Here is a 27791-nt window from a genome sequence, read left to right on the forward strand (position 1 = left end):
AGCAAAACTTCCCTCCAAAGAAAAAAAGGATAAAAACAAGTCTGGGACTGGAGAGATAGCTCAGTGGTTAAGGCACTTGCCTGCAAAATCTAACACCCCAGGTTCAATTCCCCAGTACCCACATAAAGCCAGATGCACAAAATGGCACATGCATTTGGAGTTCTTTGCAGTGGTTTGGAGGCCCTGGGATATCCATTCTCTCTCACTCTCTCTCTCTCTCTCTCTCCCTCTGTGTGTGTGTGTGTGTGCGTGTGCGTGTGTGTGTTTGTATCTCTCTGCTTGCAGATAAATAAGCGAAATTTTTTTTTTTTTTTTTTTTTGGTTTTTCGAGGTAGGGTCTCACTCTGGCTCAGGCTGACCTGGAATTCACTATGGAGTCTCAGGGTGGCCTCGAACTCTCGGAGATCCTCCTACCTCTGCCTCCCGAGTGCTGGGATTAAAGGCATGCGCCACCACGCCCAGCTAAGCGAAATATTTTAAAAGAGCTAGAGAGATGACATAACAGTTAAGGCACTTGCCTGTAAAGCCTAAGAATGCATGTTCAAATCTCCAGGTCCCATGCAGCCAGATGCAAAAGGAACACAAATGTGCAATGTTGCACATGTGCACAAGGGGGCGCATGTGTCTGGAGTTTGTTCACAGTCTGTGAAAGGCCTTAATGAGCCCATTCTCTCCCTCTCTCAGCCTTTCTCTCTGTCTCTCTGCCTCTTTATTTCTCTCTCTATGAAAAAAAAAAAAATAGAAAGATCACTGTGAGTTTGAGGCCAGCCTGAGACCTACATGGTGAATTCCAGGTCAGCCTGAGCTAGAGAAAAACCCTACCTTGAAAAACAAAAACAAAAACAAAAACAAAAATTTACACAAACACACACACACACACACACACACACACACACACACACGACAAGTCATGCCGGAGATTTGGTTTTTTTGAGGTAGGGTCTCACTCACAGGCAAGTTCACCTTAGCCCCTAGGTTCCCCAAATTCTTTTATATCATTTTTTGGTTTTTCAAGGTAGGGTCTCACTCTAGCCCAGGCTGACCTGGAATTCACTATGTAGTCTCAGGGTGGCCTCGAACTCATGGTGATCCTCCTACCTCTGCCTCCCGAGTGCTGGGATTAAAGGTGTGCGCCACCACGCCCGGCTCATGCTAGAGACTTTTGAGATGTTCTTATATCCAGAGAGAACCTGAGTATGGCCACTCAGCCAGTTACCATGGCAGCCACCACAGCAGGCTTCTCCCATATCAAATATGCACAAACTGTGAGATAGCGACTCCCTCTCTCCACACTGTGGAAATAGCAAACCTTACCCTGTGTAAGCCTGGTCGGCTGCCGGACAGGGAGCCCATCAATAGTGCAAGTATTGCCACAAGGGTAGAGGGTGAGGGTGCCCCGCAGATTCTCGATGTAGCAGTGCTCTGGAGCCAGGCCTGGACCCTGTAGTGAGATATCTCTGGCTGCAGAACCAATCACTGTTCTCCCTGGAGACAGGAGGAAAAAATGGGTCAGATGGCTGAGAAGGCAGGGCCAGGGCAAAGGGATTACAGTAGAAATATATTTCCACTTCCTACTTGGGGGACACTCTGCCCACCACTGGCACCCTAGTGGGCCGCTAAGCCAAGTAGATATTATAAATGATCGAAGGTCCTATCAGGCACAGAAAGCTCTGTCTCAGAATGAGAACGTCCAGAGAAGGGCCACACAATGACTCAGATCCATTGACAGTAGAGAAAGGACACCTCTCTCAGTCCCAACTTCCCCTCCCTGTTTTTTCTTCTTCTTCTTCTTTTTTTTTTTCTTCTTGCTACTCTCAGGGTGGCCTTGAACTCAAGGCAATCATCCTACCTCTGCCTCCTGAGTGCTGGGATTAAAGGAGTGCGCCACCACGCCCGGCTCGCGCCGCGCGCTCCCTCTCTCTCTCTCTCTCTCTCTCTCTCTCTCTCTCTCTCTCTCTCTCTCTTTCTTCTGCCACAACAACCCATCCCCTCCCTCACTCAGTCTCTCTAATACAGCCTTTCCCTCCACCAATTTCCTGGCAGAGCCCCTGGGACTGGTATTCAGAGAATGTGGGGAATGTCGTATCACCCAGGCAACAGGTGCAGCCGGGAGAAGAAAGGGAGTCAGAAGCCATGCCAGGGCCTCTTCTCAAGAAATCATGCCCCCTGCCCCCCTATCTCTCCGATTTCTACCAGTCCAGGCTCTCATGCCAGGCATCATCCTGGATCAGGGCCCCTTGACTTCTTGGCCACACAAGCCGCTAAGAGCAATGTGCTCTCTTTCTCCCAGCGCTCTCCTTGTTTCTAAAAAATGGATCTTTAATCCCAGACTTGGAGCCAGTTTATCTGCCAGAGCAGGCAGTCAGGAGAGGCAGAAACAAGGCAAGCATTGCAAGAAGGAGCAGAAGGGCCCCCCACATGGAGCCTCTAGGGCAGGAATGCACACACCAGTGGAGAGGGGCAGGTGGTACGCTTACCTTCCTCCAGGGGCAGGAGGGTGATTGCTGTGCTGAGCCTCCCGCTGCCCAGGCTCACAAGATGGGGTTTGTCCGTCTGCACTTTCAGCCCTTTACCTGTTTCGATCAGGTCCAAGGGTCCTTTCTGCACATAGTGTGAGTAGTGAGTGAGTACCGTCAAGAGACTCCTGGTCAATCCCTTACCACCTAGTCCCAGGAATGCCAGCACCTCCTGCAGCATTGTCCCTCTCTAGCTCTGAGGTTGCTGAAAGGCTTAGCACAAAAATCTTACACAGAGCATTATTCCACTAAATTGTAATTAGATCTGAATCTAGGCCACTAACTCGCCCCACTGGATTTATCTCAAGTCTTGGCTTAACTGCCCCTTTTGTCTATTAAAACAGAAACAAGGAGAGGTGGGTGGGGGCACTGGGTAAGGAGAAGGAGGTATAGTAGAGGAGGGCCAACCCAGCTTCTTTTTTTTTTTTAATATAGTTTCTGGGCTGGAGGGATGGTTTAATGGTTAAGGCATTTGCCTGCAAAGCCAAAGGACCCAGGTTCGATTCCCCAGGACCCACGTTAGCCAGATGTTCAGGGGGGCACACGCATCTGGAGTTTGTTTGCAGTGGCTGGAGGCCCTGGCACACCCATTCATTCCCCCCCCCCCGTCAAATAAATAAATAAATAAATAAAACTTAAAAGATAGTTTTTGTAATTTTATTTATTTATTATATTTGAGAGAGAGAGAACAGACATGTAAGGGCCTCTAACAAACTCCAGAAGCATGCACCACCACGTGCATCTGGCTTACATGGGTACTGGCGGATCAAACCTGCATCCTTAGGCTTCACAGACAAAAGCTTTAACTGTTAAGCCATCTCTCCAGCCCCAGCCCAGCTTCTTGCAGTGTTGCTGTGGTTATCTACATGACTATACCTTGTTTGTTTGTACTAAACTGAACTACAAGAGAGAGTAGAGGCATGAACCAGGAAAGTGATACTGCTGGAGACAATCTATAAACAATTTCTTTTCTCTTCTCTTCTTCTTTCTTTCTTTCTTTTGGTTTTTTTCATGGTAGGGTTTTGCTCAAGCCCAGGCTAACCTGGAATTCACTATGTAGTCTCAGGGTGGCCTCGAACTCACAGCAATCCTACCTCTGCCTCCCCAAGTGCTGGGATTAAAAGCATGCACCACCCAGCTCCCTCCCCTCCTTCCCTCCCTCCTTCCCTCCCTTTCTTCCTTTTTGAGAGAGAGAGAATGGGCACTCCAGGTCCTTTATCTTCTGTGAACAAACTAGATGCAAAAGCCCCCTTGTGCGCATATGCAACATTGCACGCTTTTGTTACTGCACATCTGGCTTGCATGGGACCTGGAGATTTGAACTTGACTTTTTAGGCTTCATAGGCAAGCACCTAAACCACTAAGCTCTCTCTCTCTCTCTCTCTCTCTCTCTCTTTTTAATGGAACATCTCACGAATTTGCATGTCATCCTTGCACAGGGGGGCAAGCTAATCTTCTCTGTATAATTCCAATTATAGTATATGTTTAACTTTTTTTTTTTTTCGAGGTAAGGTCTCACTCTAGCTCAGGCTGACCTGAAATTCACTATGCACTCTCAGGGTGGCCTCAAACTCACAGCAATCCTACTACCTCTGCCTCCCGAGTGCTGGGATTAAAGGTGTGTGCCACCACCTCTGGCCTAGCCCTGTTTTTCTTTGTTGTTGTTGTTTTGTTTTTGAGATAGGGTCTTGCTCTAGACCAGGCTGACCTGGAATTCATGACGTAGTGTCAGGGTGGTCTCAAACTCATGGCAATCCTCCTACCACTGCCTTCCAAGTGCTGGGATTAAAGGCATGTGCCACAGGCTGGAGAGATGGCTTAGCAGTTAAGGCATTTGCCTGCAAAGCCAAAGGATCCCAATTCAACTCTCAAGGACCCAGGTAAGCCAGATGCATCTGGAATTCGTTTGCAATAGCTGGAGGCCCTGGCATGCCCATTCTCTGTCTCTCTCTCTCTCTCTGCCTCTTTCCCTCTCCCAAATAAATACATAAAATATATTTTAAAAATAAAAACTAGGGCTGGAGAGATAGCTTAGCAGTTAAGCGCTTGCTTGTGAAGCCTAAGGACTCTGGTTTGAGGCTCTATTCCCCAGGACCCACGTTAGCCAGATACACAAGGGGTCACACACATCTGGAGTTCATTTGCAGCAGCTGGAGACTCTGGCCTCTCTCTCTCTCTCTCTCTCTCTGCCTTTCTCTCTGTCTCACTCTCAAATATATAAAAATAAATAAATAAAAAGGCATGTTCCACCATGCCTGACTCCATTTTCTGGCTTTCACAGGGAGTTTCTGACTGAACCAGATAACCTTGTTCAGATAAAGACGGAGTTGGTAATAGGCTCGGAACTGGGAAAAGGCACAGAGAACAGGTTGCTGATCTCACCCTTACGCTGGGTCCACAGAGGGCTGAAACCACCCTCACCAATGCCCTCTTTCCCCATGGCCATAACCCACTCACCTGCAGCACTGTCTGGGTCTTGCATCCAGGGCCTGTCTGGCTCCTACTGAGAGCATCCATGATCCTAGGGCTCCACAGCTCCTGGGGACATAGCATAAAAAAGCAGGTAAACCGGGCCTGGTGATGCAAGCCTTTAATCCCAGCACTCTGGAGGCAGAGGTAAGTGGATTGTTGAGAGTTCGAGGCCACCCTGAGAGTACATAGTGAATTCCCAGGTCAGCCTGGGCCAGAGTGAGAGCCTACCTCAAAACAAACAAACAAAAAGCAGGTAAGGTGGGAAGGCCAAGGCTGAAGAGAGAAATAGGCACTGTGACAGGGTTCTCAGAGCCAGCACCAGCCACTGCCATGCCCAGCATGCTCATGCTGAAGGGAGGTGGAGGAAGCAAGGAGCTTGTGGAAAGTGTGGGTCTAAGTGATGCTTTGTACCCAGACACAGCACGGACACCATACCCCCCACACCAGTCTGGCCTTTGCTACCACAAGTACAAATGACCCTCTTTAGAGCTGACTTGTACGTCTGTGTATTCTATGCTGCCCAGACCCCAGGTTTTACCATCAGAAGACCTCTCCCCCACCCCAACTGAAGCCTGAAATGGGTGGGAGGAGAGGTAAAATCCAGGGAAGCCCCTTCAAGGACACTGGTAACCAGAGAGTTCCCAGGTGCCAGGGCAGATCCAGCCACAGCTCGCTACCCCAACCTTGACCCAAAAGTCACCTTAGTATACCTCCCTCCTTCGTCCTCCTCCTCCTTCTCTCTCTCTCTCTCCCTCTCTCTTTTTCTCTGTTGCTCTCTCTCTCCTTTCTTCTTTTGTGGGTGGAAGTGTTTAAAGCAGTCTCACTCCAGCCCAGGCTGACCTGGAACTCACTCTATAGTTCAGGCTGGCCTGGAATGCATGGTGATCCTTCTACCTCAACCTCCTGAGGGCTGGGATTACAGGCATAAACCACCATGTCTGGCTAGGATATTTTCTTAAAGGAGACATAGAGAACAATAACAAAAAAAACACAGCCATTCCCGTCATCTATGTGTCTCCATTCCTGCATCTTTTCTTCCCCACAAAGCAACCTCACCCAAGACAATCAGCAATAAAAATCTCAGTCATGGCCGGGCGTGGTAGTGCATGCCTTTAATCCCAGGATTCTAGAGGCAGAAGTAGGAGGATGGCTGTGAGTTCGAGGCCAGCCTAAGACTAATTCCAGGTCAGCCTGAGCTAGAGCAAGATCCTACCTTGAAAAAACAACCAACCAACAAAAAACAGGGCTGCAGCACTTGGGAGGCAGAGGTAGGAGGATTACCATGAATTCGAGGCCAGCTTGAGACTACATAATGAATTCCAGGTTAGCCTGGGCTAGAGCAAGACCCTACCTCAAAAATCCAAAATAAATAACTAAAAATATTTTTAAATCTGCAAAAAAAAAGGGGGGGGCTGGAGAGATGGCTTAGCAGTTAAGGTGCTTGCCTGCAAAGTCAAAGGACCCAGGTTAGATTCTCCAGGACCCACATAAGCCAGATGCACAAGGTGGCACATGAGTCTGGAGCTTGTCTGCAACAGCTAAAGGCTCTGGTGCACCCATTTTGCCTCTCTCTACATATCTATCTCTTTCTCTCTCAAATAAATAAATAATAGAATTTTAAAAATTGAGCCGGGCATGGTGGTGCACGCCTTTGATCCCAGCACTTGGGAGGCAGAGGTAGGAGGATCAGCATGAGTTTGAAGCCACCCTGAGACCACATAGTGAATTCCAGGTCAGCCTGCACTAGAGTGAGACCCTACCTCAAAAAACAACCAACTTGCCGGGCATGGTGGTGCACGCCTTTAATCCCAGCACTCAGGAGGCAGAGGTAGAAGGATCACCGAGAGTTCGAGGCCACCCTGAAACTCCATAGTGAATTTCAGGTCAGCCTGAGCCAGAGTGAGACCCTACCTTGAAAAAAATAGAAAAGAAAAGAGAAAAGAAAAACCATATTTGGCCAGCCAGGCCAAATGATCCAATGGGTGCAATAATGGCACGTCTATCATGGTGGAACCAACTGCCCTCTAATTGGACCGGAGGCCCGCTCCATGGGAGGGAATACATCCCTGATACTGAAAACTTAAAACAGGGGTAGTCATGAGCCCTAGGGTGTAACATCTGCTGCTGTCTGGATAAATATATATACTATGCTTACCAAACTGCCCAGTAAGTACTTCTCTTAATATTCATACCCTTATATTAACGCTACTCTCACTTTGGGTAGAGAATCTTCTCTTTTCAGATGGCAGTGACCTTGGGACGACTCAGAAGATATCATGGTGCTGGAAGGAAGTGACTGAAGTAGTGAGTAATATCTCAATCACACCTCCCAAGGCTCAGGGTCTAATGCAGAAGAGGTGGTGAGAAGGAAGGGTAGGACTCCTTACAAGGTGCTCTCCCCAGACATAAAATGGCCTGGATATCCATGGCCTCACAGTGCCTGACACTACCTGCACAAGACCATCATAGAGGAGGAAAAGACCATGACATCAAAATAAAAGAGAGACTGATTGAGAGGGGGAGGGGATATGATGGAGAATGGAATTTCAAAGGGGAAAGTGGGGGGGGGTGTTACCACAGGATATTTTTATAATCATGGAAGATGTGAATAAAAATTGAGGAAAAAATAGAAAGAAAAATCAACCAAACAAACAAACAAACAAAACCCAAATGGTAGATGCTTGTAATCTCAAGGCTGGGGAGCAGACAGGCAGACCACTGGGGTTCACAGTTCAGCTACTCTGCATTACTTGGTGAGTGCCAGACAAATGAGAATCGGATCCTATCGCACCTGGGGATGACACTGAAGGTTTTCCTCTGACACCCACACGCGTGTACACACAGGTACTGCCCCCCCACAAACACGTACAAACATAAAAGGACTGCCTGAAGATTTATAAAGGTAGTATATTAAATGACACTTCATGAGATGCAAAGCACTATAAAAATGGCAGTTATGGGGCTGGAGAGATGGCTTAGCGATTAAGGTGCTTGCCTGTGAAGCCTAAGGACCCAGGTTTGATTCTCCAGGTCCCATGTAAGCCACATGTACAAGGTGGTATATGCATCTGGAGTTTGTTTGCAGTGGCTAGAGGCCCTGGCATGCGCCCATTCTCACTCTGTCTCTCTCTTTCTCTCCCTGTCTCTGTCTAATAAATAAATAAAAATATATCATTTAAAAAATGGCAGTTACAGGCTGGAGGGATGGCTTAGTGATTAAGGTGTTTCCTGCAAAGCCAAAGCACCTAGGTTCAATTCCCCAGGACCCATGTTAGCCAGATGCACAAGGGGGCACATGTATCTGGAGTTCGTTTACAGTGGCTGGAAGCCCTGGCGCACCCATTCTCTCTCTCACTTTCTCCCTCTGTCAAATAAACATAACCAAAATACTTTTAAGAAATGGCAGTTATTATGAGCTGTGTAACCTTGAGCCAGGCACTGAGGTCTGGGCCATCTACCACCCCACCATGCATCATTCTCACCCTTATATATATTTTTAAAATATTTTTTGTTCATTTATTTATTTATTTATTTGAGAGCGACAGACACAGGGAGAAAGACAGATAGAGGGAGAGAGAGAGAATGGGCGCGCCAGGGCTTCCAGCCTCTGCAAACGAACTCCAGACGCGTGCGCCCCCTTGTGCATCTGGCTAACGTGGGACCTGGGGAACCGAGCCTCGAACCGGGGTCCTTAGGCATCACAGGCAAGCGCTTAACCGCTAAGCCATCTCTCCAGCCCTCACCCTTATATTTTTGGTACCTGAGACAGGCAAGGAAGCATCTTTGTGTACTAACATGTGCCCAATCCTTGGCCAACTTGGGAAGATGAGAATCATCCCATTGGCTGTTGAAAGCAAGGTTCCCTCTCCTTTCTCTTCTATCTATCTACAGGGTGACTTGCAGAGGAAGTAGAGTCAGGAGCCAGCAACATTCCCCAGCAGCATTCCAAGGAGTGTCAGCTTCTGGCAGTGGCTACCAAAAGCCTCAGCCATGGAGTTACTAAATTTACCCTTCCAGCTTCCAGTCTTCCAAGCTTGGCCTATTCCACCTTTGTCACCATTTCCACCCAAGCTGGTGGAAGAGAGGCTGGAAAAGTGCCCAGGACCCAACCAAAGACTGTTTGGGAAGAGGGAAGACCAAGGGCACTAACACACCAAGCCCCACACTGGCCTGGCACCTCCCCAGGAGACCTGGCCTCACAGAAATTTGCAGAGACAGATTATGTCTGCATTATTTATTTGTGTGTGTGTGTGAGAGAGAGAGAGAGAGAAAGAGAGAAAGACAGAGAGAGAGAGAGAGAGAATGGGCACGCCAGGACCTCCAGCCACTGCAAACAAACTCTAGATGCATGCACCCCCCTTGTGCATCTGGTTTATATGTGTCCTGGAGCATCAAACCAGGATCCTTTGGCTTTGCAGGCAAATGCCTTCACTGCTAAGCCACCTCTCCTGCCCTATGTCTGTATTTTTAAAACAAGACAATCTCAGTGGGGTGTGTGGTGCATGCCTTTAATCCCAGCACTCAAGAGGCAGAGGTAGAAGGATCACTGTGAGTTCAAGGCCAACCTGGGACTATAGAGAGAGTTCCAGGTCAGCCTGGGCTAGAATGAGATCCTACCTAGAAAACACAAACACAAAATCAGGATGGGGATGAGAGTAGGGCACTGGAGAGATGGCTTAGTGGTAAAGGCACTTGCCTGCAAAGTCAAAGGACCCAGGTTCAATTTCCCATGACCCACATAAGCCAGATGCACAAGGTGGTGCATGCATTTGGAGTTCCTTTGCAGTGGCTAGATGCCCTTGTGCACCCATTCTCTCTCTCTCTCTTCCTCTCTTTGCCTCTTTCTCTCTCTCAAATAAATAAATAAAAATAAAGCAAGTTTTTAAAAAGTCAGGGCTGATGCCAGGTGAGGTGGCACATGCCTTTAATCCCAGAGCTCTGGAGGCAGAGGTAGGAGGATTGCCATGAGTTCAAGGCCACCCTGAGACTACAAAGTGAATTCCAGGTTAGCCTGGGCTAAACTGAGACCCTACCTTGAAAAACAACAACAACAACAAAAAAGGACAGGGCTGGAGAGATTGCCTAGTGGTTAAGGCACTTGCCTGAGAAGCCTAAGGAAATACTTCTACTCTCCAGATCCCACATTAACCAGACACAGAAAGGTGAGGTAAGCACAAGGTTGCACATGCCCACTAGGTGGTACAAGTGTCTGGAGTTCAACTGCAGTGGCTGAGGCCCTGGGGTGCCAATTTTCTCTCTCCCTCTGTCTCTCTCTCTCTGTCTCTCTCTCACACACACATTCTCTCTCTTTCTCACTCTCTAAAAAAAAATCAGGACATGGGCTGGAGAGATGGCTTAGTGGTTAAGTGCTTGCCTGTGAAGCCTAAGGACCCCAGTTTGAGGCTCGATTTCCCAAGCTCTACATTAGCCAGATGCATGGGGTGGGGGGGGCACACACAGCTGGAGTTTGCTTGCAGTGGCTGGAGGCCCTGGTGTGCCCATTCTCTCTCTGTGTATCTGCCTTGTTCTCTCTCTGTCTATTGCTCTCAAATAAAAAAAAAAAATCAGGACAGGGCTGGAGAGATGGATCAGTGGTTAAGGCACTTGCCTGCAAAGCCTAACAACCTGGGTTAGATTCCCCAGTACCCATGTAAAGCTGGATACACAAAGCAGTGCATGTGTCTGGAGTTCATTTGCAGTGGCTAGAGGCCCTGGTGTGCCCATTTTGTCTCTCTGCTCTGCTGGTAATCCCAGCACTTGGGAAGCAGAGGTAGAAGAATCACTGTGAGCTTGAGGTTAGCCTAAGACTACATAATGAATTCCAGGTCAGCCTGGGCTAGAGTGAGACCCTACCTTGAAAAACCAAAAAAAAGGGGGGCAGGAGGGGTGGCTTAGCGGTTAAGGCTTGCAAAACCAAAGGACCCTGGCTCAATTCCCCAGGACCCACGTTAGCCAGATGCACAAGGGGGCACATGCATCTGGAGTTGGTTTGCAATTGGCTGGAAGCCCTGGAGTGCCCATTTTCTCTCTCTCTCCTTCACTCTCTTTGTCTCTGTCAAATAAATAAATATAAAATATAAAAAAAGGGGCTGGAGAGATGGCTTAGCGGTTAAGCGCTTGCCTGTGAAGCCTAAGGACCCCGGTTCGAGGCTCGGTTCCCCAGGTCCCACGTTAGCCAGATGCACAAGGGGGCGCACGCGTCTGGAGTTCGTTTGCAGAGGCTGGAAGCCCTGGCGCGCCCATTCTCTCTCTCCCTCTCTCTGTCCTTCTCTCTGTGTCTGTCGCTCTCAAATAAATAAATAAAAATTTAAAAAAAAAAAATATATATATATATAAAAAAAGGAGGGGGTGAAGAAAAGGCATCTACCTTTAGTGGAAAGAGTTTTGGACTGACACAAAATATTTGTCATAGTTTATTTTATTTATTTGTTTATTTGTTTATTTAAGAGAGACAGAGAGAATGGGCATGCCAGGGTATACAGCCACTGCGAACAAACCCAGACATATGCGCCACCTTGTGCATCTGGCTTACATGGGTCCTGGGGAATCAAACCTGAGCCCTTTGGCTGCTTTGCAAGCAAGTGCTTTAACCACTAAGCCATCTCTCCAGCCCTGTCCTAGTTTTTGTTTATTTTGCCATACAAGGCTGGCTTAGAATTCACCATATTGCCCAGGCTTACTTCAAACTCTCACCTCTAGCTAATATTGAGGCTACACCAGACTGGTGAGCCACCATGTCCAGATTGAATAAGTTACTTAACATTTTAATTGTCAAGTCAATCTTTAAGCCTAGAATAATAATAATTAAAGAAAGACTGGCTGGATCAGGGCTTGCCTAGGGCTAGGGGGTGGAACAGGAATCAACTATAAATAGGTACAAGATTTTGGGGAGTTGTGTGTGACAGGAATGTTCTAAACTTAAGTTGTGGTGATGGTTGCATAGCTTGATAAATAAAAAATAGTTATTGCACATTTAATTAATTAATTATTTTTATTTATTTATTTATTTATTTTTGTAGCTGGGCATGGTGGCTCATGCTTTTCATTCCAGTAAGGCAAAGGTAGGAGGACTGCTGTGAGTTTGAGGCTAGCTTGGAACTACAGAGTGAGTTCCAGGTCAGCCTGGGATAGAGTGAGACCCTGCCTTGAAGAAAAGTAATGTTTTTTCTTTAAATTATAATTCAATAACGTTGTTTATTTAAAAAAATTGAAGGGCTGAGGAAATGGCTCAGTGGTTAAAGATGCTTGCTTGCAAAGCCTGACAGCCCAGGGTCAATTCCTCAGCACCCACATAACTCCAGATACAATTTGCAGCAGCAAGAGGCCCTGGCGCACCCCAATTACCCTGCCTTTATGTCTCTCTCTCTCAAATAAGTAAACAAACATATTTAAAAATTTTGGCCAGCTCGATATCCATGACCTCATAGTGCCTGACACTACCTACACAAGACCATCATAAGAGGAGGAAAAGATCACAACATCAAAATAAAAGAGAGACTTATTGAGATGGGGAGGGGATATGATGGAGAATGGAATTTCAAAGGGGAAAAGGGGAGGAGGGAGGGTATTACCATGGGTTATTTTTTATAATCATGGAAAATCTTTTTAAAAATTGAGAAAAAATAAAATAAGATTTAAAAATTTTTTTGGCCTGAGCTGGTCTTGGTGGCACACGCCTTTAATCCCAGCACTCAGGAGGCAGAGGTAGGAGGATCTTCATGAGTTCAAGGCCACCCTGAGACTACATAGTGAATTCCAGGTCAGCCTGGGCTAGAGTGAGGCCCTACTTCGAAAAAACTAAAATAAATAAATGAATATTTTGGGCTAGAGAGATGGCTTAGTGGTTGAGCACTTGCCTATAAAGCCTAAGGACCCCGTTCAAGGCTCGATTTCCCATGTAAGCCAGATGCACAAGGTGGTGCATGCAATCTGGCTGGAGGCCCTGGTGTGCCCATTCTCTCTCTCTCTATCTGCCTCTCTCTCTCAAATGAATAAAGAAAAAGAAATATTAAAAAATTTTTTGAAGATTCAGATAGTATACTAAATGACACTCCATGGAGAGCAAGGCAGTATAAAGATGGCAGCTGGCCAGATAGATGGCTTTGCGGTTAAGGCGCTTACTTGTGAAGCCTAAGGACCCAGGTTCAATTTCCCCAGTACCCACATACGATGGACATGGTGGTACATGCGTCCGGAGTTCTGGTTTGCAGTGGCTAGAGGCCCTGGCACGCCAATTCTCTGTCTCTGTCTGTCTCTCTCACACATACAAATAAATAAAAATTAAATATTTTTTAAAAGATGGCACCTGGCCTGCACCTCAGTTTCTTCATCTGTCACGCTGGAGTATTTGTCACTGTCACCCTTAGGGTCGCTCACTTATTTACACTGCAAAAGTTTAAGTGGAGATAAAGATTGTAAAAGAACAGTGTTGATGGGGAATAAGAGCGGTTCGAGGAGTGCAGAGAAGGTAATAAGAAGGTGAAAGGAGAGGGAGCGATAAGAAGAGAGGTGTAGAAAGAAGATAAGCAAAGATGTAGCGATTGGGAGGCTGTGACCTCAGCTCAGAAACCTAATCCACGTGGAGGAAACAGACACCGACCGACCTGCCAAGCGCTCGCTTTGACCGGGTCTTAGGGCGACCCAGGGGCCATGGGCTCCTTCCCCAACCCCAGCGCTGCACCGCGGCGCCCCCCCAACCCCCGTCCCCGCTCCCCAGAACCGTAATTACCCGTCCCGTGCGGCCCTTCTGGGAAACCCGGCCTCGCCCAGATGCCAAAAAAAGGTCCTTGCGGTGCGACTCAGGCTCGCGAGGAGGCAGTCTGGCTCGCTGCAGCCGGGCACCGCCGCCCGCGAGCACGGTGGCAGAGGCCTGGCTGGCTGTATTTGGCGAGCTACAGGAAGGGGTGACCCGTGTGGGGCAAGGCTGGGGCTTCCACAGGCGACCTCGGCCCGGCTACACCGGCCACCCCACCCAGCTGGAGCCCCCAACCAACAGGGACACTGGTCCCCAGCCCTTCCACCTAGCAATGCGCCCACAGTCTCTCCCCACCCCACCTCCGGAACCCCATCGAGGGTGAAGCGAGGCTGGGGATATGGCCAAGCACCTCTGGGCACCTGCAGGGATTGAAGGAAGAAGCCCAAGATGAAAGGCCCAAAGCCACCAGTAGCCAGAGTGGAAGGCCCGGCCCGGCCCCTGCGGAGCCACCGCTCCCCGATCTCCGTTGGCTCACTCCCGCACGCCTCACCTGGGCCCTGGGGGTCCAGCCCGGACCTCGACGCATGGCTGCGGACAAAAGCCTGCACCTCTGAACCGAGAACCTCTAGGCCTGCGGTGGCCAGAGCCTTCCCGGCGCACATCCGCTCTCAAGGAAGGGCCACCGCCAGAGGAAGGAGTCAGGCGGGAAGGAAACTGAGGCTGGGAGCGCGACAGGCAGCGTGCCCAGGCAGGGCGGGGCGAGGCTGACCAAGGGCCCAGATTGGAAAGAGCTTACAGATGAGAAAAAGGGAGTCTGAGGAGGGGAATGGGGCGTGCAGGGGTTTGGAGGGCGAAATCCAGGAGGGACGCTGGAGAGGAAGGGGGTCTGATGTGGTGGGGAAACCTGTGATCCCAACACATGGGATGTGGGGTCAGAAGTATCAAACGTTCAAGACCAGCCACCCTCCCCGCCCCCCGCTTATGCTACAAGAGACCCTGTTTCGAAAACAACATCAAAACTGGCAAGAAGGCCGAGCACCGAGCAGGGGTGGGGCGGAGACCCGAGACAACCCCTGGAAATGAGGACGACTGCAGACGGCGGGGATGACGGGCGGGGGAAACATCAGGATGTTCAGAGGGCAGTGGAGAGGAAAAGAGGAGGCATCAGAAATGGGACAGGGACGTGGACAGCCAGGGGGCAGGTAGGCCAGCCAGGAAGGAGTAGCTGTAGTTTTAGGGTGTGTTTTGCATGGGGTTGCTGGAAGGAGCACCTCCCCAAACCCTGCAGGCTGAGTGCAATTTCCGCACACCAGAGGTCGCTCATTCCCCCTAGGCCCGGTCCCCCCCCTCCCCGCCCCTGCAGGCCGCTGGTGGGACAAGGCTGCAGTGTTGGGTCGCCTGCTGTGACCGCCCCGCCCGCCTCTACGGCGGGACAAGCGGCCTTTCTTTAGCCGGGCCGGGAGAAGAAGCCGCTTGTTTTCGCGGAGGGGAAGAGGGGGCGGCCGGGCAGCTGCAGGACCCGAGCTGGGGCGTGCAGGGAGGTGAGGGCGCAAGGAGCTTTGCAGGGTGGAGTGTGGAGCGGGGTCTCGGCCCTGGTGAGGGTCCTGCGTGTGTGCCCGTGGGGTGGCAGTGGTGTGGATGTGCGATGTGTCCTGGGGCGCGCGGAGCGGAAGCGTGGGGTGCTGTGGGCGAGTGTTGTGTGGACGCTTGGATTTGTTTGTGTGACGGCTGTGGGGTGAGCCCCGCGGTGCGATGAGTCAGCCCCCGGGAGCCTCCGGGACCGCTGAGCTAACGGGCCCAGAATGCAGCTCCACCCCCGGCGCCCCGGGTCCCCCGCCGGGCGGTGCGGTCGCGGGCCAAGTCCCTGCTGCGCCCGCCTCGGCGGAAGCGTTCGCGGCGCCCGGGCAACCCCGCGCTCGGCGGCCCCACCCAGCCGCCCGCCGGCACTTCCCCGTCCCGGGGGAGCCGGATGACTTGGCTCAGCTTGGCTGGGGAACTCCGCTAGGCATTCGACCACAGAGGCGGGGCGAGAGCATCCAATTCAACCATCCAAGGTGCCCCTTACGGTTCCCTGGATCCCTAAAGGCGGGGAGGTCTTAGAGGAGTGCTCAGGAGGCTCTTAGACGTGTTTCTCATCTTCTGAACATCCCAAGCATCCCTCCCTGTCCCCCACGCCTCGGAGGATCTGGACTCCACATCTAATGTTCTGTCCATCGAGGATAATTGGACAAGAGCGGAGACGCTCTGGGAGATGTCCCCTCACTGTGGTCCTTGCTCTTAGTGGGAGGGGGCCGTGTGGGATGCCGAAGGACAAGGACACGCCCGGGCGCACTACCCCGCTAGTGTCCCCGCGGCCGTCGGGGTGCCCACCCGACGAGCTGGATGCGGTGAGGCTCCGGCTCCCTCCCGTAGGGAGAAGCACCAGAGCCCCCTCTGGCGGCGGTGCGGGCAGCGACGCCACAGGGCAAAGGCAAGCGGCCCACAAAGCCCCCTTCGCCCGTCCGCGCGCACTCACCTGGGGTGGCCCCTCCTCCCCATGGGGCTCTTCCCAGCGCCCCGGCCCAGAGCAGATCTGGCCGGGCCCGGGTGACTTCCCATCTTGCATTCCAACGAATGGGACCCCAGGGCGTACTGGGGGAGAGCACGCTTACCTCACGTGGATAGGGGGACACCGGTCCCTTGGTCCAGCTCTGCCGAGGAGACCTCAGGCTGCTAGGACACTGCAGCTTCCCCCACCCCGGAGCCCTCAGAGTAGGAGGAGAGCGAGCCTGTCCCGCCCCCCTGTCCCCGCCCCCAACCCGTCCGGGCCGCCAGGCCGGCCGGAGAAGACGCCCTGTGCGGCTGGAGCCCAAGGTCCCCCACCCACTCTTTCCCACAGCAGCACCCCCCCACACACACCACCACCCTCGCCTGCACAGCGCCCTCTTTGTTCGCCTGTGCAGCTGGGCCCTCCACCACCACCTCCACCACGGTCACTACCGCACACACCCTCTCCTCCCGCCAGCCCCTCCGGGTTCCCCTGGACCACCCTAGGCCTGGATGCTCTTCTAAGGTGTTTATAACTCGCCCCGCCCCCTCACCTAAGATGCCTGAATCCTCCATTGGTTCCCAGTGAACCCTGCCTTAGCCCTTCCCACAGACCTTCATTCCCCCCCCCCCAGCATCTACTGTTGGCACCAAGGTCTTCCCTGATATCCCTTCTCCTCTGTTCCAAACCCCACTACCAAGAGCTATAAATGCGGTTGATAAGCCTGCATATCGGGCTTCAGAAGAACTTCCCAAGGCTGGGTGTAGGAAGACGGCACGTTGGAGCGCCCTGCAAACGGCAGGGCCCAGGAAAGCAGAATGGAGTCATCCTCTTGCCTCCATTAGCTCCACACCCTTGCTGGACTATAGACAACTGGCTGAGAAGTGGGAATTAGAAAGGAAGAAAAGAGGGGAGCAGTCTAGAAACCGAGCCTGGTTGAAATAATTCTCCATCTCAACCCCCACCCCGAAACCCAATGCTGACAGCGGATCCTTACCGTGCGAAGCCAGCGCTTGCCCCAGGAGACCGACGGGGAGGCCCCTGGGAGCTCAACTGAACTGGACTGGGCCTCTTTAACCCGCGCTACAGAGCCATCAGAGACTCATTCTCACTAAAGGAAGAAGCAAAAAACTCCCAAGTCTAGCCTAAATTCCAGCTGGGGTGAGAAGCCAAAAAACAAAGTTAATTAAATTAGTTAAATTATCCTCTTGGGGCTGGACAAGCCCTGATATGATCCAGTGACTTCAGTTTGCGCCCTCTCTCCCTAACCCAGGAGCAGTCCGAGGCTGCAGTGCAGGAATCTGGTCACTCATTGACAGGACTAGCATTAGCAGCAGCCCCCCCCCCCACACACACACACAGCTGGCAGCTGAGCTGGTGGCAGCCAAGCTGAAAGAGGGAGGGGGAGTGAGGACGCTCTAGGCTGCCACCTGCTTCAGCCAATGGAGGCGGGAACATCGGGCTCCAGCTCTCGCTGTGGGTCCCAGGAATCCCCAGAATTTGAGGGGCAAGTCTCTCTTGTCTCTCTTCATACTGTTTGAGGCTAATGACAGATTTCTTTTTTCCTATTTTATTTATTTGCAAGCAGAGCGAGCGAGAAGAGCGACGGACAGAGAATGGGCCTCCAACCGCTACAAAACGAACCCAGATGTATGTACCACTTTGTGCATCTGGCTTTACATGGGCACTGGGGAAATCCAACCCAGGTTATTAGGTTTTGGAGGCAAGTGCCTTAACCGCTCAGCCATCTCTCCAGCCCTAATGAAAGAATTTTACTTCTGACTAACCTTCGTGAGGCAGATTAAAATTACAAAGGAATTTTTACACTGTTCCGGAGTGTTTTAACAAAAACGAAAGGGGGGGGGAATCCCTTGTGTCCCATATACCAAGACCTAGCATTTGAGGAGGGGCTCTGAATGGGGTACCTCAGACTTTTCACTTCAGTCTATTTCTCAACCACCAGCTCTTTACTTAAAAGTTTCTCTTCTCTTTCTGCTTACACATAAATAATTCTTCAAAAAAAAATAGCACCCAATGCTTCTATCTCACTCCTCCCAACACAGCTGACCCTATGACAAGGCTCTGTGCAATGTGTCCTCTCTCCGGCTGTGTCCAGCTTCTATGTTCCCACAGTTAGAGCACTCAGGGGACTAAAGACCTACCGCCCCCACCCCTCCACCCTCATCCCACTCCACATCTGGAGCCCATCAAAAAACTCAGGGCTCTCTCACAGTTACGCAAGAGGTCGAGCAGCTGGGAGCTCAGGAAAGGGGGAGGAAGAGAGAAGAAAGCAGAAAACAGCTTTCCAGGCATGCTTCAGACTTTCCGAAATGAAAACAGGGAGAGAGGGCAAAGACTGGGTGTGGAAGAGTAGAGTTTTTCAAGGCCTTTTGCACTTGGATAGGAATGACAGGAGTGAATTTCCGCACTCCTCCTGTCTGCCTTGGCACACCTCCTATTTTGTCCCTTTTCTCAAATGGTTCTCCCTCTGGCCCCAGGAGATGACCAACGCTATTTGGCCAGAAGTCCCTGCAGTACACACCAGAAACCCTTCCCTTCTCTGACCATTTTGGTTCCTGAACTCAAGCATCCTTAGTGTAGGTGTGGTGGCAATGACACCAAATAATTGCTTACTGCATCCAACTTGGGAAACTTGCCACCACCACTGCAAAGAAGCAGTTCTCATTTTGACTTGGAAAATTTGCACAATCTGTTTTCATCCAAATCTAACGTAACCAAGCTGAGTGGGAAATTTGGGCAGGACTGAAGGCTGGTCTTGTCTACCTCTGTGACTCAGGACCTTCCTATAGCTGAGAACAAGCATTCAGGACAGAGGCTGCAGCTCAGCGATGGACTACGTGTTGCTTAGCATGTGAGGCCGAATTCAATCGCCACCACCAAACAAACACTCATTTGGACAAAAGAATAGGAAACGATCAGATCCATTTCTCTCATGGCCTTGGGTTTGCAGTGCCTCTCATTCAGGCTCCTATTCTGCTTTGCTAAGCAACTTGCTCACACAGGGGATATCTAGGAACTTTTCAGAATTGGATTAGGATACTTAGGGGCTGGCGAGGAGTGGGAAGAAAAGCCCACGCTTCTAAAAACTGCATAGTAACTTGACTTATGTTTTGTGAGGGAAAAGCCTGGTTGAGAAGAGTAATCTTTTTCCCTAAAGACCTGGGTTGTATCAACCATGAAGTTCCCAGGGTAAAATGAGACATACTTGCATAGATGTTGTCTTGAGGTAATAGGTAATAACAATGTCTGACTCATCAGCCTACTTGTGGATCTACTATTTTTTTATTTTCTGAGGTAGGGTCTCCCTCTAGCTCAGGCTGACTCAGAATTCACTATGTAGTCACAGGGTGGCCTCAAACTCAGTGATCCTCCTACCTTGGCCTCCCAAATGCTGGGATTAAAGGCATGCACCACCAAACCTGATTCTACAAGTTGTTTTAATGGTACTCCATTTATCAAAGGGGTTAAGAAAAAGCAGGAGCCAGGTGTGGTGGTGCACACCTTTAATCCCAGCACTTGGGAGGCCAAGGTAGGAGGATCACTGTGAATTGGAGAACACCACGAGACTACAAAGTAAGATCTATTCTAGGTCAGATTTACCTGGAGGGAGATGCTATCTCAAACAAACAAAAAAGGGGAAATAGCTTAGAGGTTAGGACACTTGCCTGTGAAGCATAAGGACACAGGTTCGATTTCCCAGAACCCATGCAAGCCAGATGCACAATGTAGTGCAGGTGTCTGAAGTTTGTTTGCAGTAGCTAGAAGCCCTGGTGTGCCCATTCTCTATCTGCCTCTCTAGTAAATAAATTTTTCAAAACTATTTAAAAATTTTTTCATATATTTATGAGAGAGAAACCGACACATAGAGGGTGAACATGTAAGGGCCTCTAGCCACCGCAAACAAACTTTGGCTTTATGTAGGTACTGAGAAATCGAACCATGGCCATCAGGTTTGCAATCAAATGCCTTTAACCATTGAGCCATCTCTTCAGCCCCATAAATATTAAAAAAAAAAAAAAAAAGGAAGAGGGGAGATGATTGTGATAAAGCAGATGTGCACCATAGAGGAGTCAATTTTTTTCCAGGCCCTTCTGGTTTTAAGATTGAGTACTTTTCTCCTTAAAATAAGCTCTTCCAGGGCTGGAGAGATGATTAAGTAGTTAAAGTGCTTGCCTGTAAAGCCTAACAACCTGGATTTGAATCCCCAGTAACCACAAAAAGCCAGATGCAAAAAGTGCTGCATGCATCTGCAGTTTGCAGTGGCTGGAGGTCCTAGTGAGCCCATTCTGTCTCTCTTCTCTCTCTCTGCTTGTAAATATATAAATACATTAAAAAGAAATCTTTTTGGTTATTTATTTGACCAAGAAAGAGGGAGAGAGAATGGGCATGCCAGGGCCTCCAGCCATTGCAAACGAACTCCAGATGTGTGTGCTCCCTGGTGCATCTGGCTAACGTGGATCCTGGGGAATTGAACCTAAGTCCTTTGGCTTTGCAGGCCTTAACCACTAAGCCATCTGTGGTGGTTTGATTCAGGTGTCCCCCATAAACTTAGGTGTTCTGAATGCTAGGTTCCCAGCTGATGGATATTTGGGAATTAATGCCTCCTGGAGGGAGTGTATTGTTGGGGGCGGGCTTATGGGCTTTATAGCCAGTTTCCCCATGCCAGTGTTTGGCACACCCTCCTGTTGCTGTGTTCCACCTTAAGTTGGCCAGGGGGTGATGTCCACCCTCTGTTCATGCCATTGTTTTTCCCTGCCATCGTGGAGCTTCCCCTCGAGCCTGTAAGCCAAAATAAATCTCTTTTTCCCAGAAGCAGCTCTTGGTTGGGTGATTTCTACCAGAAATGCGAACCGGACTGCAACACCATCCCTCCAGGGGACCCCCTTTTTTTCCGAGTTAAGGTTTCACTCTAGTCCAGGCTGACCTGAAATTCATTCTGTAGTCTCAGGGTGGCCTCGAACTCACGGCAATTCTGCCTCTGGCAATTCTCCTACCTCCTGAGTGCTGGGATTAAAAAGAAAAGCTCCTTGGGGTTGGAGAGACGGCTTAGCACTTAAGTGCTTGCCTGTGAGCCCTAAGAACCCCGGTTTGAGGCTTCATTCCCCAGTACCCACATAAGCTAGGTGCATAAGGTTACAGCCTCAGCCAGGCAAGCCACATTTTGGCTCAGATACTATTTCTTTCCTTTTTTTTGACAGTGATTATTTTATTATTTTATATTTGGGGCTCAGAAAATACATTTGTGAGAAGTTTTCCTAAAATAGTAATTTGGGAATATGTGAACATACTTGAATGGATCAGATACTATTTCATTAAGAGAGAGAAAAAAAGAAATCAGCTCACACCTTTAATCCCAGCACTGGGAAGGCAGAGGTAGGATTACCATGAGTTTGAGGCCACCCTGAGACTACATAGTGAATTCCAGGTTAGCCTGGGCTAGAAATCCTACCTCAAAACACCAAAGAAAGAAAAAAAAAAAAAAATCAAAGTCTTGGTCTTCACCACTAAAATGTTGTCACCACTGACACTATTCATTAGAGAGAATAATCTGCCTGCTAAACAATTTGTTGACATTTAGTACATTTTCCAAATAAAAGTGTAAGAAGTCTTTTCTAAGAGAAAAAGCAATTCCCATGGCCTTGATCACATCTGGTTCTATTATTTCTTGTCTAATGTGGAGAAAGCCTTAAGACACTGCATAACATTAGTCTTTAAAGATGCTTCACTGAGCTGACTACACTCTGCCCCTTGGCAAAAGCTATGAGCAATTTCAAACTTAAGTTGTCAGGTATACGTATCCTCAAATATACAAATACGTAAGGAGGCAAAATACCTATGAAAAGAAAGATGCAATGAATACTCTTGGATAACCATCTCATTTTATAATACTCTTTTATTTGATTAAAGAATTTGCCTTCTTTGTGTACACTGGAATGTTATATTCCCTATGTATTTTACAGGGTTACAAAATGTCTGCTTTAAATATTACCCCAAAATTAATTTCAGGAAAAAACATCTGTGTGAAATTAAACTTTAAAAAAAATCATATGGACAAACAATTCTCAAACACAACTGGATTAATAACATTTCTTGTCTATTTAGCTACATAACAGACTTCTTGTCCCAGTCCCCTTCCTCAAAAAAACCTCATGTGAAAACCAAGCTAGAGATAAGGATTCTTCCCTGATGTAGTTAAGGGAAATGGAAAGGCCAGAAATTTCTTTGGCAAGCCAACCCAGCCTGGCCATTTGTGTGTGACAGGGGTTTTCTGTATGGCACTCTCTTGCCATGGAGGAGGGCCAGGGTTCAGAGTGGGAGTCCTGCTCTCCAGTTGGGAGCATGCCCATAGTCATTTACCTCTTCCCACTGCCAAAGCCTGCAGCCTCACAGCTGTTTGTCACCCACCCCAAGTACAATCCTGGTTGGTGCTGACTGCTGTAGATTAAATGGAGCTGAGACAAAATCACTTCATGATGACATCAAAAAGGCATAAGAGAAATCAAGTTCAGATGGGGACAAGGAAGGCTGGTGGAAAAATGCTGGGTTAGCTGGAGGAAACGGGAGTATATATAAGCAATCCCTACATACCAAAATAATCACCTGCCTCTTGAAATGATACCACTAGTGGAGATGAGTCTCCTTGATGTTCAAAGGCCAAGAGGAAAAACCCAAAACCCATAACCTCCTTTCTCTTAGAGAAAACAGATAACAGAAAGATGAGCCAAGAAAAGGGAGGTGGTCAACATGAGGAACACAAGTAGATTACAGACTGTGAGCTAGTATGTTGTAGCTGAACCTCCCAAATGTGAAGTGGGAGCTTGCGTAGCACTAGCAGTAGACATGGTTAAGGGTCTCTTAGACATCTCAAGAGACGGGTGCAGCTTAGAGCTACTTCTCAGCAACTTTTTAATATTGACCCAAGTGGGATTCACAGTACTATCTCAAACTGGAAGGGCAAGATTTACAAGGGGACAACTTGGCAAAGGAATGGATGGACATGGCAAAGGACAGAAGACAACCTTATCTTTTAACTTCTAGACTCTATACCCATTAAGCAGTTTACCAGTACTGTCCAAAAATCAAAAAATGGGTAAGATAACCTTGTTCCAGGGCTGCCAAACACAATGAAGAGATGATCCCAGTGCTTGACTGAGTATACAGAAAGAAAAAACTGAGAAACTGAGAGTAAGGGAGTATGACAGATTAAAATCTACAGAGAAAATGTTTTTAAAAAAAGTATGAAATATAACTATATTTGGGGGTAAAAATGAAGGAGCAATTTAGGCGAAGGCAGAGGAGGTGTTTGCCGGGGTATTCTCTGGAGCATTTGCTTTCCTGCTGGCCAGTAAAATCTGCCAAAGAAATCAGCAGCCTTTCTCTTTATGTCTGTGTCATTTCTTTGTCAAAGAACGTTTCTGTGACACTGAAACACTGGGGATGCCTCGAGGGTCCTTGCGTGCAGAGAATGTGCACTGGATCAGGAAATAAAGGGTAGTATCCAATGGCTTGTAAATTTGGAAAAACTTCGGCCACTTTTGTCTTCTTCTTTATTAATTTGAACTTTTTCCTTTTCTGTTCTCGCTTCTTGCAATTACAGGATTTCATACTTATCCACTAGGAAAGTGGTCTCTGTGGAAAACCTGACAGGGCTGTTTCCATCTACCTGGGTCACTTTGGTAACCTAGGAAAATAAACAGAGTATGGTAAAGCAAACGCAGATTGAGTCAACAAGATGTTAACTAAATTCTCATCACAGGATGGATCAGGGTCCTTAGGCTTCGCAGGCAAGTGCCTTAATTACTAAGCCATCTCTCCAACCCCCCCGCTTTTTTTCCCCAAGGTAGGGCCTCACTCTAGCCCAGGCTGACCTGGAATGTAGTCTCAGAGTGGCCTTGAACTCACAGCAATCCCCTTACCTCTGCCTCCCAAGTGCTGGGATTAAAAGTGTGTGCCAACACTCTCCTGTTGCTATTATCTATCTTATGTTGGCCAGGGGTGATGTCCACCCTCTGCTCATGCCACCGTTTTCCCCTGCCATCATGGAGCTTCCCCTCGAGCCTATAAGCCAAAATAAACCTCTTTTTCCCACACACACACACAAAAAGTGTGTGCCAAAACACCCAGCTTCAACCCCCACTTAAAAAAAAAAATGTTTTATTTATTTGAGAGAGAGAGAGATACAGAGAGAGAATAGGTATGCCAGGGCCTCCAGCCTCTGCAAAGGAACTCCAGATACATGGCCACCTTGTGCATCTGGCTTATGTGTATACTGGGCAATCAAACCTGGGTCTTTAGGCCTCACAGCTAAGCACCTTAAATGCAAGCCATCTCTCCAGCCCCAGTAATTTTGTTTTTAAACCAAAAAAAAAAAAAAAAAAGAGGGAGGGAGCTAGAAATGTAACTCAGTGATACTGCATCTATCTAGTATACTTGAGGCTCTGGGTTGGGTCCACACAACATAATAAAATGTTTTTATATCTCAGGCAAAAACGAAGTGACAAAAAGGCATTCAAAATTGTGTACTGAGGGCTGAAGAGATGGCTTAGTGGTTAAGGCGTTTGCCTGCAAAGCCAAAGGACCTCAGTTTAATTCTCCAGGACCCACGTAAGCCAGATGCACAAGATGGCACATGCATCTGGAGTTTTTTGCAGTGGCTGGAGGCCATGGTGCAGCCATTCTCTCTCTCTCTCTCTGTGCCTCTTTCCCTCTCTTGCTCCCTCAAATAAATAAAATGAAAAAAAAAAAAAAAAAGTTGTGTACTGAGCCAGGTGTGGTGGTGGTGCATGCCTTTAAGACCAGCACTTGGGAGGCAGGGGCAGGAGGATCTCAAGGCCGACTTGAGACTACAGAGTGAATTCCAGGTCAGCCTGGGCTAGAGCAAGACCCTACCTCAAACAAACAAACATAAAACAAAAAATTGTGTATTACATATCTTGGCAAATGGATTTTAAGAAATATATTTTATTTATTTATTTGAAATAGGGAGGGAGGAAGGAAGGGAGAGAAGAGAGAGAGAGAGAGAGAATGGGCACACCAGGGCCTCTAGCTTACGAGGGTCCTGAAGAATCAAACCAGGATCCTTTGGCTTTGCAGAAAAATGCCTTAAATGCTAAGCCATCTCTCCAGACTGGCTCATGTATCTTTAAATCCTTTTGCTGGGCTGGAGAGATGGCTTAGTGGTTAAGGCATTTGCCTGCAAAGCCAAAGGATCCTGGTTCGATTCTCCAGAACCCACATAAGCCAGAGCACAAGGGGACGCATGCAACTGGAGTTCGTTTGCAGTGGCTGGAGGCCCTGGCAAGCCCATTCTCTCTCTCTCTCCCTCCCTCCTTCCTTCTCTTAAATAAATAAATAAGATATATTAAAACAAAACAAAACAAAAAAGGATACATGAGCTAGGTATGGTGGCACATATCTTTAATCCTAGCATTTGGGAGGCAGAGGTAGGAGAACTGCTGTAAGCCTGAGGTCAGCCTGAGACTACAGAGTGAATTCCAGGTCAGCCTGGGCTACATGGAGTCCCTACCTCCAAAATAAAAGAAAATAAAAGGACAATACTTGGGTGTGGTGGCAGCTTTTAATCCCAGCACTTGGGAGGCAGAGGTAGGAGTATCACTGAGTTCAAGGCTAGTCTGAATCTACAAAGTGAGTTCCAGGTCAGCCTGGGCTACGGCAAATGGAATCTGCAGAGGACATAAGCTTTTCTGATTTTTGCCTTGACATGAAGCTAAGCTATATCAGGCATATGTCCTACTGTTTTTCCCCCATGTATACATACTTATTAAAGTGCAATACCTGTATGTTGCAGTAATTTTTTTTAGAGATGAAGGAAACTTGAACAGGGAAGAAGTCATTGGGCTGCCCAGCAATGGTAAACTCCAGGCTGCCACTCTTATTTTTGGCATCAATCACTGGCAGGCACCACTCCAAGGTATTTCGCCGGCTGTCATGTCGATACTCTCCATCAATCTCACCAATCACAGGTGCACCAACACCCGATCTGACACGAGAAACATTTGGTTAAGATAGGAGTCCAGAACTCAAAAGAACTCCACCAAAGAAAACCAACCCTAAATCCAATTGTGCTTCTCATATTCAGCCCCCAAAATACCTAGGACTGCAATATGCATGCAGTCCTGGGGGGGAAAAAAGCTGCCTAATAATTTCAAAGATCAAAGTTCACTCAACTCCTTTATAAGTACAGATACATATGATAATAAGTATTTGGCAGACAGTCCTGGGAGCTCAAATTTATGAATTAAATTTGGGAGCTAGCAGAGAACTGAGACTACATGTACATGGAGGATATATTTTCAAAAACCCTGTAATAGTGGTTTGTTGGCCTGTTAAGGAGAAGCTTTGGGCCTGAGGAAATGGCTCAGTGGGTAAAAGTGCTCATTGTGCAAATATGAGGACCTGAGTTTTATCCTCAAAATCCATCTAAAATCCAGGCATGCCTATAACCCCAGCACTGAGGTCAGGCAGGCAGGAGAGGATTGCTGGGACTCCCTGGCTAGGTAGTGTGGTAGTTTGAATATACGTCCCTCACAGTCTCGTGTGCTTTATTAAAACTGAGCCTGTAACTTCAGCCCTTAGCAGACAGTTTCCTGCTACAGACGGATGTGTTACTGGGGGAGGATCTGAATTCTAGCCCAAATGTATGCCCAGAAGTTGTGGGCTCTGGCTGTGGTGCTGAATATTTGGTAGTGTCTCTCTCTGCCTTGATTTATGAATGGGAGCCAGCTTCTTCCATCATTTGATGAAACTTTCCCTGGATTTGTAAGCTTAAAATAAATCCCTTCCTCCCATAAACTGTATCTGATTTGGATATTCATCCCAGCAACATAGAACTAACTACAAGTAGTCTAATTGGAAAACAGGGAATTCTAGGTTCAGTGAGAGACCCTGACTCAGATAGGAGAGTGCTGGTGGAGAATGCTTGTCATCATCTAACCTCTGCACACATACATAGGGATGTGCACACACAACACATGCATAGACTACACACACAGCATGCACACACATGAGAAAACAGGAATTTTAGCAATGCAAATTTTCTTTATAAGTAATGGAGAATAAAGCAGCTTGATAGCAGTGGTGGAACAGAGGACTTTAAACACTAATACTGGAAATATATTTGGACATTTGGACCTTTGAGAGGACTTTTTCTTCAAAAGAGTTTATAATGTTACAAAGCTTACTAAAGCTGATCCTAGTGAATTTATTTGACTTACAATCTATTAACTGGAATGTATTTGTTAAATGAAAAGCAAGATAACAAATCCTGGGGAAGACAGAAACATGATGGAAAAAATACACATTGTCTTTAGTCTATAAAACTGGGGCTAGTTAGGATGTACTTTGCCCTCCCACAAATGGCTGCCAGGCAGTGTCACCTACTCCCACACATTCTAAATTTACCACCTTTTAATTCACCACTGACACTCAAAGCTTATATTAGGGGTAGGGTAAATAAGGAAGGTGGAGAAAACTTTAAGGGTAGCGTAAGATTGCTTAACTCTTTCCTACCAATTTAATGGTTCCGGTTTCTTTTATATTC

The 27791-nt window shown here is 48.2% G+C and overlaps 2 protein-coding genes and 1 pseudogene across 9 annotated transcripts in view; all 3 read right to left on the reverse strand.

Moving 5' to 3' along the window:
* Phldb1 (pleckstrin homology like domain family B member 1) overlaps positions 1-17422 on the reverse strand; it is a 64076-nt gene extending 46654 nt beyond the window's left edge. For 2 of the 8 annotated variants that reach the window (XM_045146243.1, XM_045146240.1), the window contains exons 1-4: positions 14234-14365; positions 4974-5054; positions 2478-2601; positions 1315-1485 (exon numbers count right to left, since the gene is read on the reverse strand). In XM_045146243.1, coding sequence (XP_045002178.1) covers positions 1315-1485; positions 2478-2601; positions 4974-5054; positions 14234-14269 — 412 coding nt within the window. In that variant the 5' untranslated portion in view covers positions 14270-14365. Of the gene's footprint in view, positions 1-1314; positions 1486-2477; positions 2602-4973; positions 5055-14233; positions 14366-16334; positions 16434-17207 lie in introns of those variants that run through there. The other 6 variants (XM_004667390.2, XM_045146245.1, XM_045146242.1 and 3 more) reach the window with 5 other exon arrangements.
* Positions 3911-4006, reverse strand: LOC123459724 (annotated as a pseudogene).
* Positions 17423-22106: 4684 nt separating the features above from the next.
* Arcn1 (archain 1) overlaps positions 22107-27791 on the reverse strand; it is a 35222-nt gene continuing 29537 nt past the window's right edge. The window contains exons 9-10 of the mRNA XM_004667393.3: positions 26027-26231; positions 22107-23912 (exon numbers count right to left, since the gene is read on the reverse strand). Coding sequence (XP_004667450.1) covers positions 23823-23912; positions 26027-26231 — 295 coding nt within the window. The 3' untranslated portion in view covers positions 22107-23822. The remainder of the gene's footprint in view (positions 23913-26026; positions 26232-27791) is intronic.

The sequence above is a fragment of the Jaculus jaculus genome, chromosome 3 (genome assembly GCF_020740685.1).
Source record: "Jaculus jaculus isolate mJacJac1 chromosome 3, mJacJac1.mat.Y.cur, whole genome shotgun sequence".
NCBI classification, from domain to species: domain Eukaryota; kingdom Metazoa; phylum Chordata; class Mammalia; order Rodentia; family Dipodidae; genus Jaculus; species Jaculus jaculus.